The 19,783-nt window shown below is 45.0% G+C and overlaps 1 protein-coding gene across 1 annotated transcript in view; it reads right to left on the minus strand.

Annotated features, from left to right (window-relative positions):
* The window catches only part of LOC141917732 (E3 ubiquitin-protein ligase RNF38-like), a 288,771-nt gene that overhangs the window by 182,046 nt on the left and 86,942 nt on the right, over positions 1–19,783 (minus strand). Inside the window, 1 exon segment of the mRNA XM_074811147.1 lies at positions 12,072–12,142. Coding sequence (XP_074667248.1) covers positions 12,072–12,142 — 71 coding nt within the window.

A 19,783-nucleotide genomic window follows, 5' to 3' on the forward strand; every position in this document is an offset into this window, starting at 1 on the left:
TAATAAATTAAAAGCTTAGATCATACAGCATCATACAGCAAGGGATCATACAGCAGGCAATGGCGACAAGTTCCTGGCCAGCGCAGCGGGCACGTCTCCTCTGTGATTACCCCATCTTCCCAGGTGCCCTTGTATTATAGGTACGAGGCTCTGCAAGTGGAACCAAACAGCGACGAGGACAATGGTTCATCTAGCTTGGAGGTGTCGCCGAAGTTAAGTTGGCCTACGTCCTGCATCAAAACCACTTCCATAAAGAAAAAAAGACGGGTCACTGTCATAGGAGGCTCTCTCCTGAGGGAAACAGAAGGCCCAATATGCAGACCGGACCCACTTCTTAGGGACGTCTGCTGCCTCCCTGGGGCCAGGGTTAAAGATGTGAAGAGAAAGCTTCCTACCCTGGTATGGCCCTCGCGTTATCATCCACTATTGATTTTTCAGGCAGACAGCAATGAAGTTGAAACAAGAAGTCCGAGGGCAATCAAGAGAGACTTCAGGGCCTTGGGACGACTGGATAAGGGATCAGGAGCACAAGTAGTGTTCTCCTCGATCCTTCCAGTTGCAGGGAATGATGAGGAAAGAAACAGGAAGAGCCAGCAGATCAATACCTGGCTCCGAGCCTGGTGTCACCAGCAGAATTTTGGGGTTTTTGATCATGGGTCAGTCTACATGACACCAGGCCTGCTGGCGACAGATGGGGTACACCTGTCTCAAAGGGGGCAAAAGATGCTTTCACAGGAGTTAGCAGGGCTCATTGAAAGAGCTTTAAACTAGATTTGAGGGGGGGAAGGGGATAAAACCAGGCTCGCTAGAGATAAGCCTAGGGGCAGCACGCCAAAGTTTGAGGGACGGTGTGCTAGCGACGTGCTTCGGTCTGCCATCTCAGTGGAGGTAGGGGATGGAGATCCATGCAGCATAAAGACGCAAGGGTTATTGATGTGTTAGAGCCCACGGAAGCACCTGAGAACAGTCACATAGGAATTAGGGCTTCTCCCCCCAAAAAGGTGGCAGGATCAATAGCCCAACTGAAGTGCATCAACACCAATGCACGCAGCGTGGGCAACAAACAGGAGGAGCTGGAAGCCATTGTGCAGCAGGAAAGCTATGACATAGTTGCAGTCACCGAAACATGGTGGGATGACTCACGCAACTGGAGTGCTGCAATGGATGGCTATAAACTCTTCAGAAGGGATAGGCAAGGAAGGAGCGGCGGTGGGGTAGCCCTGTATGTTAGGGAGTGTTTTGACTGTCTAGAGCTTGTTGATGGTGATGAAAGGGTCGAGTGTTTATGGGCAAGAATCAGGGGAAAGGCCAACAAGGCAGATATCATGGTGGGAGTCTGTTATAGACCACCCAACCAGGATGAAGAGGCAGACAAAATATTCTATAAGCAGCTGGGAGAAGTCTCACGATCGCTAGCCCTTGTTCTCATGGGGGGGGACGGGGGACGGGGGACTTCAACTTACCAGACGTCTGCTGGAAATACAATACAGCGGAGAGGAAACAGTCTAGGAGGTTCCTGGAGTGTGTGGAAGGTAACTTCCTGACACAGCTGGTGAGGGAGCCAACTAGGGAAGGCGCCCCACTGGACCTGTTGTTTGTGAACAGAGAAGGACTTGTGGGTGATGTGATAGCTGGAGGCCACCTTGCGCGTAGCGGTCATGAAACGATGGAGTTTTCAATTCTCGTAGAAGTAAGGAGGGTGGTTAGCAGAACTGCTACCTTGGACTTCCGGAGGACAGACTTTGGCCTGTTTAGGAGCCTGGTTGACAGAGTCCCTTGGGAGGCAGTCCGGAAGGGCAAAGGAGTCCAGGAAGGCTGGACATTCTTCAAGAAGGAAATCTTAAAAGCACAGGCACAGGCCATCCCTATGTGCTGAAAGACGAGCCGGCAGGGAAGAAGACTGGCCTGGCTGAACAGAGAGATTTTGCTGGAACTCAGGAAAAAAAGGAGAGTTTATGACCTTTGGAAGAAGGGGCCGGCAACTCAGGAGGACTACAGGTTTGTTGTGAGGTTATGCGGGGAGAAAATTAGAAGGGCCAAAGACCAACTAGAACTTAATCTGACTACTGCTGTAAAAGACAATAAAAAAACGTTTCTATAGAGAACACTGCCAAGTCCACCACTGAACCATGTCCCTAAGCACCACATCTACATGTCTTTTAAATACCTCCAGGGATGGTGACTCAACCACTTCCCTGGGCAGCCTGTTCCAATGCTTGAATGCTTCACTGACTTGCTTCTCCATTACAGCCATGACACATTGTCCATGCATTTCTCCATGAGGCCCTTCTACAAAGACACAGCTAGGCAGCAGGAAGCAGTCACATTGGATAGTGTTGGTTATCAGGGGTTTAGAGAAGGCTTGGCTCTGACAGCCCAGGTTATCACCATAATCTCTTTTCTGTATGATCTGCAGGCCTCCCTCAAAATTTTCACATCTTACTGGCAGTAGTAACACAGTTTTTAATCTTTTCCTGATTAGCTGTATGCCATGCCAAGAATTTGTCCTCAAACATCATGCTGTGCACCCCATAATATTCCAGTTGTGGAAGAGGGCCCACATAGCTTTGATTTTCAGGAGCATTGAAAAAATGGGAGAAATAGCCTTTGCAGCCCTCAATACCCAGCACATGGGGAAGGCTATTTAGTTACATGGGTAAAAAATGTGATAGTCTATGAAACATATACTCAGCAGGGGAACGTCTATGCACGGGAGTTTACCACCTCCACTGCACATCCATTCCTTCCTTCAGAAGCTGACTGACAAAGGCTTCATAGCCTTTGGCATTATACGCTAGGAAAGTGTAGGCCCGAAAGTTTGTGTCCATAAACAACCAAAGTCGACAAGGCATATGGCCCCTTTAAAGTCCCATTCTCCTTCACTTTTCCTTTCTTCCCTGTGGTGGCTTGACCTTGGCTGGCCATCAGGTGCCCACCAAACTGCTCTCTCACTCTCTCACTCCCTCTCCTCAACAGGACAGGGAGGGAAAACACGATGAAAAAGCTCATGGGTTGAGATAAGGATAGGGAGGTGACTCACGATTTACTATCACGGGCAAAACAGACTTGACTTGGGGAAGATTAATTTAATTTATTGTCAACTAATAACAGAGTAGGATGAGAAATAAAGCAAAAATAAAAACACCTTCCCCCCACCCCCTCTTCTTCCCAGGCTGAACTTCACTGACGACTCCTTACCTCCTTCCCACCAAGAGGTGCAGGGGGATGTGGAATGGGGGTTGAAATCTGTTCATAATGCTTCATCTCTGCCACTCCTTCCTCCTCACACTGTTCCACTGCTCCAGCATGGGGTCCTTTCCACAGGATACAGCCCTTCACAAACTTCTCCAATGTGGGTCCTTCCCACAGGCTGCAGTTCTTCAAGAACTACTCCAGCATGGGTCCTTTTCATGGAGTACAGTCCTTCAGGAGCAGACTGCTCCAGTGTGTGTCCCCCACAGGATCACAGGTCCTGCCAGAAGACCTACTCCTACGTAGGCTCCTCTTCACGGGCTGCAGCTTCCTTCAGGTCTGCTGATGCTTTCACATTTCCAGGTTCAAGCAGTGAGGCTGAGAGTGTATTCCTGTATTGGGTTTGCGCGGAAAGGTTTTGGTAGCGGGGGGGGGCTACAGGGGTGGCTTCTGTGAGAAGCTGCTAGGAGCTTCCCCTATGTCTGAGAGAGCTAATGCCAGCCAGCTCCAAGACAGACCTGTCACTGGCCAAAGCCGAGCCAATCAGTGATGGTGGTCGTGCCTCTGTGATAACATATTTAAGAAGGAGGCAAAAAAACCCCTGCACAGCAGCAGCCGGAGAGAGGAGTGAGAAAATGCGAGAGAAACAACTATGCAGACACCAAGGTCAGGGAAGAAGGAGCAGAGATTCCCATGCAGCCTGTGGTGCAGACCATGGTGAGGCAGGCTGTCCCCCTGCAGCCCATGGAGGCTAACGGTGGAGCAGATCTCCACCCTGCAGCCCGTGGAGGACCCCACACTGGAGCAGGTGGCTGCGCCCGAAGGAGGCTGTGACCCCGTGGGAAGCCTGCGCTGGAGCAGGCTCCTGGCAGGACCTGTGGACCCATGGAGAGAGGAGCCCACACTGGAGCAGGTTTGCTGGCAGGACTTGTGACCCCGCGGGGGACCCACACTGGAGCAGTCTGTTCCTGAAGGACTGCATCTTGTGAAAAGGGTCCATGCTGGAGCAGTTTGTGAAGAACTGTAGCCCGTGGGAAGGACTCACATTGGAGAAGTTCATGGAGGACTGTCTCCTGTGGGAGGGACCCCACACTTGAGCAGAAGAAGAGTGTGAGGAGTCCTCCCCCTGAGTAGGAAGGAGTGGCAGAAACAACGTGTGATGAACTGACCACAACCCCCATTCCCTGTCCCCCTGGGCCACTGGTGGGGAGGAGGTAGAGAACTTGGGAGTAAAGATAAGCCCGAGAAGAAGGGAGGGGTGGGGGGAAGGTGTTTTAAGATTTAGTTTTTATTTCTCATTATCCTACTCTAATTTGATTGGTAATAAATTAAATTAATCTTCCCCAAGTCGAGTCTGTTTTGCCCATGATGGTAACTGATGAATGATCTCTCCCTGTCCTTATCTTGACCCACGAGCCTTTCGTTATATTTTCTCTTCCCTGTCCAGCTGAGGAGGGGAGTGATACAGTGGCTTTGGTGGGCACCTGGTGTCCAGCCAGGGTCAACCCACCACAATCCCAGAGACGTGCACACACACAGGACACTGACAGCTGGCTACACATTACTGCTACAGACAAGAATCTGACTTTAACAGCGCCTACATATAACACTACCAGGACTCAGTTAAAACATAAGTGTAGACAGCCAAGTCCCCTTCCTCCTCTCTGGCTGGTAAGGACTGAAGTTCACAACTGACAACACACACCCTCGCTCTAGATTCACAAGCACACGCACTTTTGCAGATCCCTCACACACTGGCACAGACCATCTGTTCATTCAATAACCCTGCCTGGATCCTGAGCCCTCTTACCCACTCCACAGGTCTCTTATTTGCCACCTAGTCCAGCTTGATGCTTGCTAGCAGATGTACGTGCTCACAGACTCACACACTTGTCTCACAGGCACTCTACACTCACAGGTCATCCTGAATACCAGCACAGACCCTCTGCCCATCTGATATCCCTGCACAGACCCTGGGCCTCCTACTTTCCGGCTAGCCCAGCTTGAAGTTTGCTAGCGATTTATACACACAGTCCTCCATGCACACCAGGTTTGGGGAAGATATAAACACTGTGGGCACTACACCAGCAGCTGACACCCAAGCACATGGGCCTGTGATCCATGGTCTTACTCCAGTCACTGGTCCTGTGACCCTCACTCACCCCAGCCCCCCCAGGAGCTGTGCCCAGGGCACACACCAGTCCCATCTAAGTGGAGCCGAGACCCTTGCTCCAGTGACTATCACTGAGACACTCCTACTCACTTCAGTTGCTGGCAACACAGGCCAGGGGGCACCTACACCCCCCATCTGACTCCAGTTGCTGGCACCAAATCCGCTCATGTTGGTCTTGCCAGTAGCTGGCACCTAGTCCTTACAGCACTCACACACACAGGGTAGAGAGTGAGATTACACAGAGAGATAGTTAAGAAAGGATTTACTAAGAAGATAGGACAGACTGCAGTGATCAGGCACAGGGCTTGATCAGACAAGCGTACTGAATGACTCCATTTTATATGACCGGCCCCTTTTATACCCGTTTCTGTCTATTCCCTGCTTTGTTCCTCCCCAATCCCCTTCCCCTAAATGTTTCCTAATAGATTTTGGAACGTGCCCCCCTTGAATATCCCAAATCCTCATGTGCCTCTTGTTTCCCTCTTCTAATCAGTTACCAAGTCCAGGTGGCCCTCTCCAAAGCTATTCTTGTAGTTTCTTGATGGCCCATCAATTAGTTATCAGAGACTTTTGGTCCTTGGCATTGTCTCTGTTATCCCTTGTCTACCAGGTTTGTGTCTCTGTGTTCTTGTTAATCGCTTCCCCCTTTATTTATTATCTTCTTTTGCATTGAAAAGGCCCTTGATCAGATAACCTTAATGAAGCAGATGGACTCCCCTTCCACATACCTTTACACTCAGTTTGTCCTATAGCTCTTTTGCACCTGTTAACAGTTCTGCATCTGTTAGATCCCTCAGTGCTGTAAGCACTGCAAGACTCCCAGCAAAACAGAGATTATTGTCGTTGTTATTTAGATCAATTAAATAGCAACGCTTTTTATCTATTTTAGAATGAGGGATAGACTGTAGGGTTCTGTGCATCCCATCCCCAATGCCTTTTACAATAAAGATAGCCAGGCAGACAGCTCTCTTACTTTGTAGGAGAGTGCTGACCCAATCTTAAAAAAATTTCTGCATTCATATTGCTTAAATTAATAGTGGGAGAATATAAAGTCATGCATGCTGACAGCTTCAAGACAAAGCTGAGCATAATTGCCAGTTTCAAACAGCTGGAGTAGATGAACAAATATTTGCTCTACACCCTGAACAAACGTTTCATAAGCTTCATGTAGTGATAACTGATATAAATTAACAATACTGTATTCTTCTACACATCACCTAGCCCCAAACCTCTGGATCAGCCATTTCCACTGCCGCACATGCTCTATGAAAGCCACAAGTTGGACTGCCTCCACCTCCCCCGCTACATTTGAGGGCAGGGGTAGAGCTGGGCTGAAAGCTTTTTTTTTTTTTGAAATTTGAAAAATGCCTCCTGAGGGGCTTGGGAGTATTGCTGGTGGTCTCTCCAGGGAGATATCCTCATTGTGAACTTGTGGGGGCATAGGCTTTGCAGGGGGCTGCAGTAACCAGGAAGTCACTTCCAAGAGGTCATCTTCTGCCCTAGTAGGACACAATCACTGGCGCATCAGGTTCAGGAAAGCAGTTTACATTTTATGGCCCTTGAGATCCCTGTAAACCCCTTGCCAACAAGATGCTTGAAGTGATGCAAAATTTATTTAGTTTTCCTAATTAGTAGTCTTCCTTGTAATGGTCTTTACAGTTTTGCTAGCCTGTGAATGAAGGCCCTAGAATTATCAACACCAGCAGCCCTTTTATGCCCTCCTTCTTGCCTGCCACTCCTCTGTACCCGATAATAATCATGGTCTTTCATATCTGCAACACCCCACTGGCTCTTACTGCTCCCCTTGCTCCTTCTGCAGTAGCTGTGGTCTCTTAAGAGATAATCCTTCCAAACAGTAAGACGTACAAAGTTATAGGGAAAATTTTCAAGGAAAGTGACAAAGCATGAAGGACTTATCATCATCAAACAAAACACTAGAAAATATTAAGATACATTAGTGTAAGCATTACTATTGGGTGGTCAGTTTGGTTTTATTTGCATAGAAACTAAGGAAATAATAGATAGCTGGATGAGGTCTCTGAAAGAGACATTCCAAAAGTTGTTACAAGTTGCATCTTCGTAGGTTTATTTACAAATAAGAATAGTGAGAAATTAAATGAGCAAGCAATCAGTTTTTGATTGCCCAGTCTTGCCCAAGACTGGGAGAAGGTCTAACCATGTATGATGTAGGAATACTTAGACCATAAGGACCCAGCGATTTCTGAAGTTTCAAATTTGCATTTTCTCTAAGTAAACATAGCATGACAAGCTGCATTATGCAGTACTTTCCACTGTGAAACACAAAGTCTTAGGAAAAAAGTAACCTCCAATCAGATTGTGTCCTTGAACAAAATACATTTACAGCAAAGTGAATGTAGTTACCAATTAACTGAAGCTCACATATGATCAGATTGTTCTTTCACTAATCTAAAGACGGCTGGCAATCAGAGAGGTATTGCAGACTGCATATTTCTTTTCAACTAGTAGAAGCATCTTTTTGTGGAATTATATCAGTGTCAAAATAAAAAGCAAATGGAGTAAAAATGTTTAAAGGCAATAAACTGAATATGGTTGAAAGGCACTGAAAAACAATGTATCTCTATTTACCTTTAATGGGAAGCCATTGTTGGAGTTCAATGCAAAGCAATATTTTAAGCAGTAGCATTTTCTTTTATAAAATACTTTTCCCTAAATGCAGTACTTCAAGAAGCATTTTCTAATTTTTTGTCATTTCTTTAATAATAACATTTCCAGTCTCACTTTATATTATTATTCTATTAATTTAAAAAATATTGGTATTAAATATAGATGGCATGTTACATTTCAAAGAAAAAATCAAAGAAATTGCAAGTGTAAAAAAGGGTCCATCTGATTCATGCATTGATACTTGAAAGTTTCCACCTCCAAAACAGCAGTTTAAGACTTGTTTATGATAATTTTACAACACCACATAGGATGGAAAACTGTACTGTATATCTTTTTAAGGAATAAATCGCAAAATGTTTCTTTTTAATGCTGTGAGGTTAAGCAGGTTCTTTTTATTACCAAACAATTACTCTTTTTTTAATGCCATGAGGCCACACATGAAGAAATCCTAGTCTTCAGTTTCCTGCTGATCTTACTGAACATGAATTCAAGATTCTTGTCTGCTGAGTCAACAAAATGAAGTAATCAGTGTGAAAATACTTATTCACATAGATACACATGGAGTATTGGGAGAAAGGGGTAGGAGATTGCTATTATACCCTACTATTGCAACCTACTGCTTTTAGAAAGCAGTATTATAGCTCAAGTTTGGTAGAATTGTGAACATTCTTGAGAAGAAACAATCATTTTACTGGGGGAATCACCAGATTCTCCTATAAAGTGTAAGACAGTTTCACATTTTCTCATAGAAAAATCAAAGATAAAACTGACATTTGGAGATAAAAACACATATATCTCTGCAATGCTTCCAAAATGCATTCTTTCTGTCTTTTGGACTAGTTTTACTTTTATCGGCTTTTACGACTTGGTATTATAATTTGATACAGAAATCAATACCAATAATTCCCCCCTCCTGTCTTCCAACAAACATGAAAACCAAAAAAGTTCTAGACCCTTTGTTCTACCAATATGGAAACAGATCATATGCCATGCAACTCAAAAAATGTTATGTAGTCTGCTGGAATTTAAATCTGCTGTGTTTTCCAAAATGGAATACCAAAAATGGAACTCTCAACTGTAATTAAAACATTTTTTTAATTGAACATACATTATTATCTTCCCTGAATTTTCTCTTAACCCAACCACTAATAAAAAGATGATCTTCACCATAATGGCAGAAAGGGAGGAGTGTTAAAAAGAAAGGAAGTTTCAATATGGAAGTTTGCACATTAGTGTAGCTCTGAAAGGAATTTACAACTGCTTGCTCCTCTCCCCCAGGAATCCACTTGGACTATAGCTCACAAGGAACAAAAGAAATTTATGAATATGCAAAGGATCTAAAGAATCTTCATTTGCTGCTTTCTACAAACATTACTACCAACAGATGTACTGGCAATGTGTCAAAACCTGTGGAATTTAAACTTACACTACAATTGTAATTAATGCAGCTGGGTATAAAGCCTGTACCTATGTATATACTCAGCCCACTTACTTAGTCATCAGTAGAACACTCCCAGGAACCCCCCAGACAGTTTCTGCCTAGATGAGATAATTGACCAATTGATAAAGAACCCCCTTCCCAGGCAGTCCTGGCTTCATGTTGATAAGATAAATCAATAGATTGACAGGAACTCCAGAGGCAACTCCTGCTTTCCACAGATAAAGTAACTAACCAATTGATAGATGCTATTTGTATGTTTAGATATGTTTATTATTGGTTAGGACAATCGTTAAGATGTACATAGTTAAGATAGTTTAACTACTCAATAGAAACTGATCATGCATACACTAGAGCAGTATTGCAGGATCAGGAGCTAGCTAGATTATGAGAATTTACAGAACAACAGTTTAGGGAGTCTCATCTGATCCAGCTGAATATGCCATTATAGGGACCCTTGCAATTGAGACACCTGTCAACATCCAGACAGCAACTGAACATGCTGTTTGAGCAATTCCCCAAATGAGTATTACCCTATGCAGAAGACTGCAATAAATCAGTTTTCTTTAAATATGCAACAGTACACAGTGACTGTACAACTGAATCCCGACCGCAGAATCTTCAACTCTAATACTTTTCTTTCTTCCACATTTCCACCATCTGTTCCACACTTCTGATGTATCACCTAGAAGTGACCTTCAACCCTGTCAAGTTTCCAAGACAGACAGCAAAGGCTTCCTATTGAAGCCCATTACATAAGGCAAAGCTACAACATAATCCCTAACTTTCCTTGAAAATAGATCCAACACTGTAGAAAAAGAAAATAGTTTAAAGTAATTGGACTTTTTTTTCATCCTTTTATAGTTAGAAATAAGCTTTTCAGACCTTGGAAACACCATAAGGGAAAGTAAATGTCTTTACCATAGTGTATGACTGCCAGAGCCCGGAATGCACCAACAGACTCTGCAACCTCTTTCTCCCCCCCCCCACCAAGGGTTTGTCTGCCTGCACTCAAGGCCAGCTCTGACATAGCAGTTGTGTAACCTGGGATCAGACTGCTGAGAAAGAGCTGGAAAAAGCCTCAATGCAGGGGCTACCCCTTTCACTCAGGAGCTGCATTTAAGTTCAGGCCATTGGACCTTGGTCCTTGCCTGAGCTACATGGTAGGTATGCTATGTACGCTTGTATCTGGCTATGTACCTTGTTGATCCTGTCCTTCCCTTGCTGACTTGATTTCCTGGCTTGACCTTAGACCTGCCTTATCACTGTGGCCTTGCTTATCACTGACCGTAACTGACCCTGGTCACTGTCACCAGATCTGCTCTGCTCTCCTTGTTCAGGTGCTGCGAGACTGCACCCCTTGCTGTTGAGGCCATTGCCTCTGTCTGCCTTGCTGTCACCCTCAGCTCCCAGCTCGCCTGCTCTTGTGGAGCAGCCACTCTTGCTGCTCCCTGACAATGACCACCAAATCAACTGGAAACTTTAAATATTTTTTTTTACCAAGTTGTAACTAGCATGTTTGTCCAATATTTGAAAGATAACTAGACTCCAAATCTGGACATATTTCCAAATTATGAAAAAATGCAGAGTCATTCTGCAAAGAAACTTGGTTTTGGAATGAGCTGAAAATGCTATAAACAAACTGATTCTTAAGTTATTCCACCAATTCAAAACACAAGGATTTGTGCGGTTATCAGGCATCTAGCATTCCAACTTACAAGAAAGATTAATTAAATTTGACTAATACATGCCCTCTCCCAGGCTTCTCAAGGCAGCAAGGAAGCTTATTATACAGTGTCAAACTTGAAAATAATGTAACACATTACATATTGGACTGATGTTAATCAATCTGTGATATTAAGGAGAGGAACTATTAAGGAAAAAACAAAAACAAGAACAGAGACATGAAAGCAAGTCTTGACAGTAATTCAACCTAAAAAATTTTCCCTTCTGTATTCCACACATATTATTAATATATCATATATTACTGATATATTGTATAGCCCATATATACATTACTGATATATCACTGAACACAACAATTCCAATGCACATCTCTACAGACTGAAAGCAATCCAGTGTGTAAGCATGATCCCTTGCTAAAAGATTAGGAAAACACTTGGATGGTGCTAGATAGGATGATATTTTAATGCTACAGTAATGAACAACAGGTTCCTGTCTGTAAAACCTGGCGTTGCCATCTCCAAATATAGTAAAGAAAGCCATTGCAAAAAAACTCTCAAGCACTGTTAACTAATTCAAATCTCAGAAGACACAAGTGATAGGAGTAAGACAGGTTACTGTGCCTAATGTATTAACAATTACATTACCACTCTTTATTACCTGTGAGGGTCAGTATGGTAAACCACAACTATTTAGAATAGCAAGGGAATGCGAGCAAGAAGAAAAATATGCTAGAAGACAAATATCTCTTTAATCAACTAAAAAGTTTGTCTTCAGTGAAGTAAGTACATATACTTCTTAAAAAAGCCAGAGAGATTTCAAAGCATAATACTGAAAGTTAGCTACTGGGCCTGGAAAACAAACACTATTAGTACAGTAAAATCAATGTGATTCATAAAAAAATGCACCTTGTAAATGGAACATTTATGCAAACCTCACCTTGTCACTGTCATTGCTGCAAATGTGATCTTGATGGATTGACTGGCATTGAAACGAAGTGCCAATGTTACCTACAAGAGAAGCAGGGGAGGGGAAGGAAAAAAATTCATTAAAATGAAAACCCAATTCCTATGAACACTAAAAATAAATACAGATGACTGTTCCAGCCAGAAACTATTTTTACATGGCAGAGACATTTGCTTGCAGAACATCTGTATCAGAAATCTCTTTTTCTTTCTCTATATTCAAGACAATAAGCAGCAGAGAGACATTTTTCAGTGTGACAGCAATAACTTCACCCAGATTGTTTTTTTAAAATGCTTAAACATAACAAAATTAGCACTGGTTCATCAGTCCGAAACAAACATATGCAGTAAAACACATATGCACAAACTCAAGTAACGACTAAGCTGTACTGAATCAAAATAATTAGAAGCTGGGAAGAGCTTTTGGTTAACGTGCAAATGAATACCTGTGCAGAGCCTGTACACTGTGGAAAAAAAGAGTCTCCTTCGCACTGAGCAAAGACACTTAAAAAAAGTAGAAAAAACAGTCTCATTTGTAAAGCTGCATTATTACATGGTTTCCTTGTGGAAGATGTACCCAAAGCTTTTCTCTAACAATTTCTCACTGGTTCGGAAGTTTTGAAATATGGATAGTTTTATTTTGAAATTTCACATACAGCATTTTTATACATCTTTGTGGTCCACACTGCTTTGGACCATAAGAGAGCTGATCAAAGATCTTGTAAGAATGCTTGACAAAATGCAGACCAGGCACAGGCAGAAATCATTGCCAGTGCAAGGTCGCCTTAGACACGTCTCCCAACACAGTTATTAGGAAAAAAATGTGTAACATGTCATTGCTTCTTGCCGTCACTACTTCAGTTAAACAAAAATGTATCAGACATTAAAATTACTTTCAATATTTCTTTCTTGCTTTTAAAGTAGAAAGTCAAGAATCATATGTGAGCTTCAGTTAATTGGTAACTACATTCACTTTGCTGTAAATGTATTTTGTTCAAGGACACAATCTGATTGGAGGTTACTTTTTTCCTAAGACTTTGTGTTTCACAGTGGAAAGTACTGCATAATGCAGCTTGTCATGCTATGTTTACTTAGAGAAAATGCAAATTTGAAACTTCAGAAATCGCTGGGTCCTTATGGTCTAAGTATTCCTACATCATACATGGTTAGACCTTCTCCCAGTCTTGGGCAAGACTGGGCAATCAAAAACTGATTGCTTGCTCATTTAATTTCTCACTATTCTTATTTGTAAATAAACCTACGAAGATGCAACTTGTAACAACTTTTGGAATGTCTCTTTCAGAGACCTCATCCAGCTATCTATTATTTCCTTAGTTTCTATGCAAATAAAACCAAACTGACCACCCAATAGTAATGCTTACACTAATGTATCTTAATATTTTCTAGTGTTTTGTTTGATGATGATAAGTCCTTCATGCTTTGTCACTTTCCTTGAAAATTTTCCCTATAACTTTGTACGTCTTACTGTTTGGAAGGATTATCTCTTAAGAGACCACAGCTACTGCAGAAGGAGCAAGGGGAGCAGTAAGAGCCAGTGGGGTGTTGCAGATATGAAAGACCATGATTATTATCGGGTACAGAGGAGTGGCAGGCAAGAAGGAGGGCATAAAAGGGCTGCTGGTGTTGATAATTCTAGGGCCTTCATTCACAGGCTAGCAAAACTGTAAAGACCATTACAAGGAAGACTACTAATTAGGAAAACTAAATAAATTTTGCATCACTTCAAGCATCTTGTTGGCAAGGGGTTTACAGGGATCTCAAGGGCCATAAAATGTAAACTGCTTTCCTGAACCTGATGCGCCAGTGATTGTGTCCTACTAGGGCAGAAGATGACCTCTTGGAAGTGACTTCCTGGTTACTGCAGCCCCCTGCAAAGCCTATGCCCCCACAAGTTCACAATGAGGATATCTCCCTGGAGAGACCACCAGCAATACTCCCAAGCCCCTCAGGAGGCATTTTTCAAATTTCAAAAAAAAAAAAAGCTTTCAGCCCAGCTCTACCCCTGCCCTCAAATGTAGCGGGGGAGGTGGAGGCAGTCCAACTTGTGGCTTTCATAGAGCATGTGCGGCAGTGGAAATGGCTGATCCAGAGGTTTGGGGCTAGGTGATGTGTAGAAGAATACAGTATTGTTAATTTATATCAGTTATCACTACATGAAGCTTATGAAACGTTTGTTCAGGGTGTAGAGCAAATATTTGTTCATCTACTCCAGCTGTTTGAAACTGGCAATTATGCTCAGCTTTGTCTTGAAGCTGTCAGCATGCATGACTTTATATTCTCCCACTATTAATTTAAGCAATATGAATGCAGAAATTTTTTTAAGATTGGGTCAGCACTCTCCTACAAAGTAAGAGAGCTGTCTGCCTGGCTATCTTTATTGTAAAAGGCATTGGGGATGGGATGCACAGAACCCTACAGTCTATCCCTCATTCTAAAATAGATAAAAAGCGTTGCTATTTAATTGATCTAAATAACAACGACAATAATCTCTGTTTTGCTGGGAGTCTTGCAGTGCTTACAGCACTGAGGGATCTAACAGATGCAGAACTGTTAACAGGTGCAAAAGAGCTATAGGACAAACTGAGTGTAAAGGTATGTGGAAGGGGAGTCCATCTGCTTCATTAAGGTTATCTGATCAAGGGCCTTTTCAATGCAAAAGAAGATAATAAATAAAGGGGGAAGCGATTAACAAGAACACAGAGACACAAACCTGGTAGACAAGGGATAACAGAGACAATGCCAAGGACCAAAAGTCTCTGATAACTAATTGATGGGCCATCAAGAAACTACAAGAATAGCTTTGGAGAGGGCCACCTGGACTTGGTAACTGATTAGAAGAGGGAAACAAGAGGCACATGAGGATTTGGGATATTCAAGGGGGGCACGTTCCAAAATCTATTAGGAAACATTTAGGGGAAGGGGATTGGGGAGGAACAAAGCAGGGAATAGACAGAAACGGGTATAAAAGGGGCCGGTCATATAAAATGGAGTCATTCAGTACGCTTGTCTGATCAAGCCCTGTGCCTGATCACTGCAGTCTGTCCTATCTTCTTAGTAAATCCTTTCTTAACTATCTCTCTGTGTAATCTCACTCTCTACCCTGTGTGTGTGAGTGCTGTAAGGACTAGGTGCCAGCTACTGGCAAGACCAACATGAGCGGATTTGGTGCCAGCAACTGGAGTCAGATGGGGGGTGTAGGTGCCCCCTGGCCTGTGTTGCCAGCAACTGAAGTGAGTAGGAGTGTCTCAGTGATAGTCACTGGAGCAAGGGTCTCGGCTCCACTTAGATGGGACTGGTGTGTGCCCTGGGCACAGCTCCTGGGGGGGCTGGGGTGAGTGAGGGTCACAGGACCAGTGACTGGAGTAAGACCATGGATCACAGGCCCATGTGCTTGGGTGTCAGCTGCTGGTGTAGTGCCCACAGTGTTTATATCTTCCCCAAACCTGGTGTGCATGGAGGACTGTGTGTATAAATCGCTAGCAAACTTCAAGCTGGGCTAGCCGGAAAGTAGGAGGCCCAGGGTCTGTGCAGGGATATCAGATGGGCAGAGGGTCTGTGCTGGTATTCAGGATGACCTGTGAGTGTAGAGTGCCTGTGAGACAAGTGTGTGAGTCTGTGAGCACGTACATCTGCTAGCAAGCATCAAGCTGGACTAGGTGGCAAATAAGAGACCTGTGGAGTGGGTAAGAGGGCTCAGGATCCAGGCAGGGTTATTGAATGAACAGATGGTCTGTGCCAGTGTGTGAGGGATCTGCAAAAGTGCGTGTGCTTGTGAATCTAGAGCGAGGGTGTGTGTTGTCAGTTGTGAACTTCAGTCCTTACCAGCCAGAGAGGAGGAAGGGGACTTGGCTGTCTACACTTATGTTTTAACTGAGTCCTGGTAGTGTTATATGTAGGCGCTGTTAAAGTCAGATTCTTGTCTGTAGCAGTAATGTGTAGCCAGCTGTCAGTGTCCTGTGTGTGTGCACGTCTCTGGGATTGTGGTGGGTTGACCCTGGCTGGACACCAGGTGCCCACCAAAGCCACTGTATCACTCCCCTCCTCAGCTGGACAGGGAAGAGAAAATATAACGAAAGGCTCGTGGGTCAAGATAAGGACAGGGAGAGATCATTCATCAGTTACCATCATGGGCAAAACAGACTCGACTTGGGGAAGATTAATTTAATTTATTACCAATCAAATTAGAGTAGGATAATGAGAAATAAAAACTAAATCTTAAAACACCTTCCCCCCACCCCTCCCTTCTTCTCGGGCTTATCTTTACTCCCAAGTTCTCTACCTCCTCCCCACCAGTGGCCCAGGGGGACAGGGAATGGGGGTTGTGGTCAGTTCATCACACGTTGTTTCTGCCACTCCTTCCTACTCAGGGGGAGGACTCCTCACACTCTTCTTCTGCTCAAGTGTGGGGTCCCTCCCACAGGAGACAGTCCTCCATGAACTTCTCCAATGTGAGTCCTTCCCACGGGCTACAGTTCTTCACAAACTGCTCCAGCATGGACCCTTTTCACAAGATGCAGTCCTTCAGGAACAGACTGCTCCAGTGTGGGTCCCCCGCGGGGTCACAAGTCCTGCCAGCAAACCTGCTCCAGTGTGGGCTCCTCTCTCCATGGGTCCACAGGTCCTGCCAGGAGCCTGCTCCAGCGCAGGCTTCCCACGGGGTCACAGCCTCCTTCGGGCGCAGCCACCTGCTCCAGTGTGGGGTCCTCCACGGGCTGCAGGGTGGAGATCTGCTCCACCGTTAGCCTCCATGGGCTGCAGGGGGACAGCCTGCCTCACCATGGTCTGCACCACAGGCTGCATGGGAATCTCTGCTCCTTCTTCCCTGACCTTGGTGTCTGCATAGTTGTTTCTCTCGCATTTTCTCACTCCTCTCTCCGGCTGCTGCTGTGCAGGGGTTTTTTTGCCTCCTTCTTAAATATGTTATCACAGAGGCACGACCACCATCACTGATTGGCTCGGCTTTGGCCAGTGACAGGTCTGTCTTGGAGCTGGCTGGCATTAGCTCTCTCAGACATAGGGGAAGCTCCTAGCAGCTTCTCACAGAAGCCACCCCTGTAGCCCCCCCCCGCTACCAAAACCTTTCCGCGCAAACCCAATACAGGAATACACTCTCAGCCTCACTGCTTGAACCTGGAAATGTGAAAGCATCAGCAGACCTGAAGGAAGCTGCAGCCCGTGAAGAGGAGCCTACGTAGGAGTAGGTCTTCTGGCAGGACCTGTGATCCTGTGGGGGACACACACTGGAGCAGTCTGCTCCTGAAGGACTGTACTCCATGAAAAGGACCCATGCTGGAGTAGTTCTTGAAGAACTGCAGCCTGTGGGAAGGACCCACATTGGAGAAGTTTGTGAAGGGCTGTATCCTGTGGAAAGGACCCCATGCTGGAGCAGTGGAACAGTGTGAGGAGGAAGGAGTGGCAGAGATGAAGCATTATGAACAGATTTCAACCCCCATTCCACATCCCCCTGCACCTCTTGGTGGGAAGGAGGTAAGGAGTCGTCAGTGAAGTTCAGCCTGGGAAGAAGAGGGGGTGGGGGGAAGGTGTTTTTATTTTTGCTTTATTTCTCATCCTACTCTGTTATTAGTTGACAATAAATTAAATTAATCTTCCCCAAGTCAAGTCTGTTTTGCCCGTGATAGTAAATCGTGAGTCACCTCCCTATCCTTATCTCAACCCATGAGCTTTTTCATCGTGTTTTCCCTCCCTGTCCTGTTGAGGAGAGGGAGTGAGAGAGTGAGAGAGCAGTTTGGTGGGCACCTGATGGCCAGCCAAGGTCAAGCCACCACAGGGAAGAAAGGAAAAGTGAAGGAGAATGGGACTTTAAAGGGGCCATATGCCTTGTCGACTTTGGTTGTTTATGGACACAAACTTTCGGGCCTACACTTTCCTAGCGTATAATGCCAAAGGCTATGAAGCCTTTGTCAGTCAGCTTCTGAAGGAAGGAATGGATGTGCAGTGGAGGTGGTAAACTCCCGTGCATAGACGTTCCCCTGCTGAGTATATGTTTCATAGACTATCACATTTTTTACCCATGTAACTAAATAGCCTTCCCCATGTGCTGGGTATTGAGGGCTGCAAAGGCTATTTCTCCCATTTTTTCAATGCTCCTGAAAATCAAAGCTATGTGGGCCCTCTTCCACAACTGGAATATTATGGGGTGCACAGCATGATGTTTGAGGACAAATTCTTGGCATGGCATACAGCTAATCAGGAAAAGATTAAAAACTGTGTTACTACTGCCAGTAAGATGTGAAAATTTTGAGGGAGGCCTGCAGATCATACAGAAAAGAGATTATGGTGATAACCTGGGCTGTCAGAGCCAAGCCTTCTCTAAACCCCTGATAACCAACACTATCCAATGTGACTGCTTCCTGCTGCCTAGCTGTGTCTTTGTAGAAGGGCCTCATGGAGAAATGCATGGACAATGTGTCATGGCTGTAATGGAGAAGCAAGTCAGTGAAGCATTCAAGCATTGGAACAGGCTGCCCAGGGAAGTGGTTGAGTCACCATCCCTGGAGGTATTTAAAAGACATGTAGATGTGGTGCTTAGGGACATGGTTCAGTGGTGGACTTGGCAGTGTTCTCTATAGAAACGTTTTTTTATTGTCTTTTACAGCAGTAGTCAGATTAAGTTCTAGTTGGTCTTTGGCCCTTCTAATTTTCTCCCCGCATAACCTCACAACAAACCTGTAGTCCTCCTGAGTTGCCGGCCCCTTCTTCCAAAGGTCATAAACTCTCCTTTTTTTCCTGAGTTCCAGCAAAATCTCTCTGTTCAGCCAGGCCAGTCTTCTTCCCTGCCGGCTCGTCTTTCAGCACATAGGGATGGCCTGTGCCTGTGCTTTTAAGATTTCCTTCTTGAAGAATGTCCAGCCTTCCTGGACTCCTTTGCCCTTCCGGACTGCCTCCCAAGGGACTCTGTCAACCAGGCTCCTAAACAGGCCAAAGTCTGTCCTCCGGAAGTCCAAGGTAGCAGTTCTGCTAACCACCCTCCTTACTTCTACGAGAATTGAAAACTCCATCGTTTCATGACCGCTACGCGCAAGGTGGCCTCCAGCTATCACATCACCCACAAGTCCTTCTCTGTTCACAAACAACAGGTCCAGTGGGGCGCCTTCCCTAGTTGGCTCCCTCACCAGCTGTGTCAGGAAGTTACCTTCCACACACTCCAGGAACCTCCTAGACTGTTTCCTCTCCGCTGTATTGTATTTCCAGCAGACGTCTGGTAAGTTGAAGTCCCCCGTCCCCCGTCCCCCCCCATGAGAACAAGGGCTAGCGATCGTGAGACTTCTCCCAGCTGCTTATAGAATATTTTGTCTGCCTCTTCATCCTGGTTGGGTGGTCTATAACAGACTCCCACCATGATATCTGCCTTGTTGGCCTTTCCCCTGATTCTTGCCCATAAACACTCGACCCTTTCATCACCATCAACAAGCTCTAGACAGTCAAAACACTCCCTAACATACAGGGCTACCCCACCGCCGCTCCTTCCTTGCCTATCCCTTCTGAAGAGTTTATAGCCATCCATTGCAGCACTCCAGTTGCGTGAGTCATCCCACCATGTTTCGGTGACTGCAACTATGTCATAGCTTTCCTGCTGCACAATGGCTTCCAGCTCCTCCTGTTTGTTGCCCACGCTGCGTGCATTGGTGTTGATGCACTTCAGTT

This window comes from Strix aluco, chromosome W, assembly GCF_031877795.1.
Source record: "Strix aluco isolate bStrAlu1 chromosome W, bStrAlu1.hap1, whole genome shotgun sequence".
Taxonomy (NCBI): domain Eukaryota; kingdom Metazoa; phylum Chordata; class Aves; order Strigiformes; family Strigidae; genus Strix; species Strix aluco.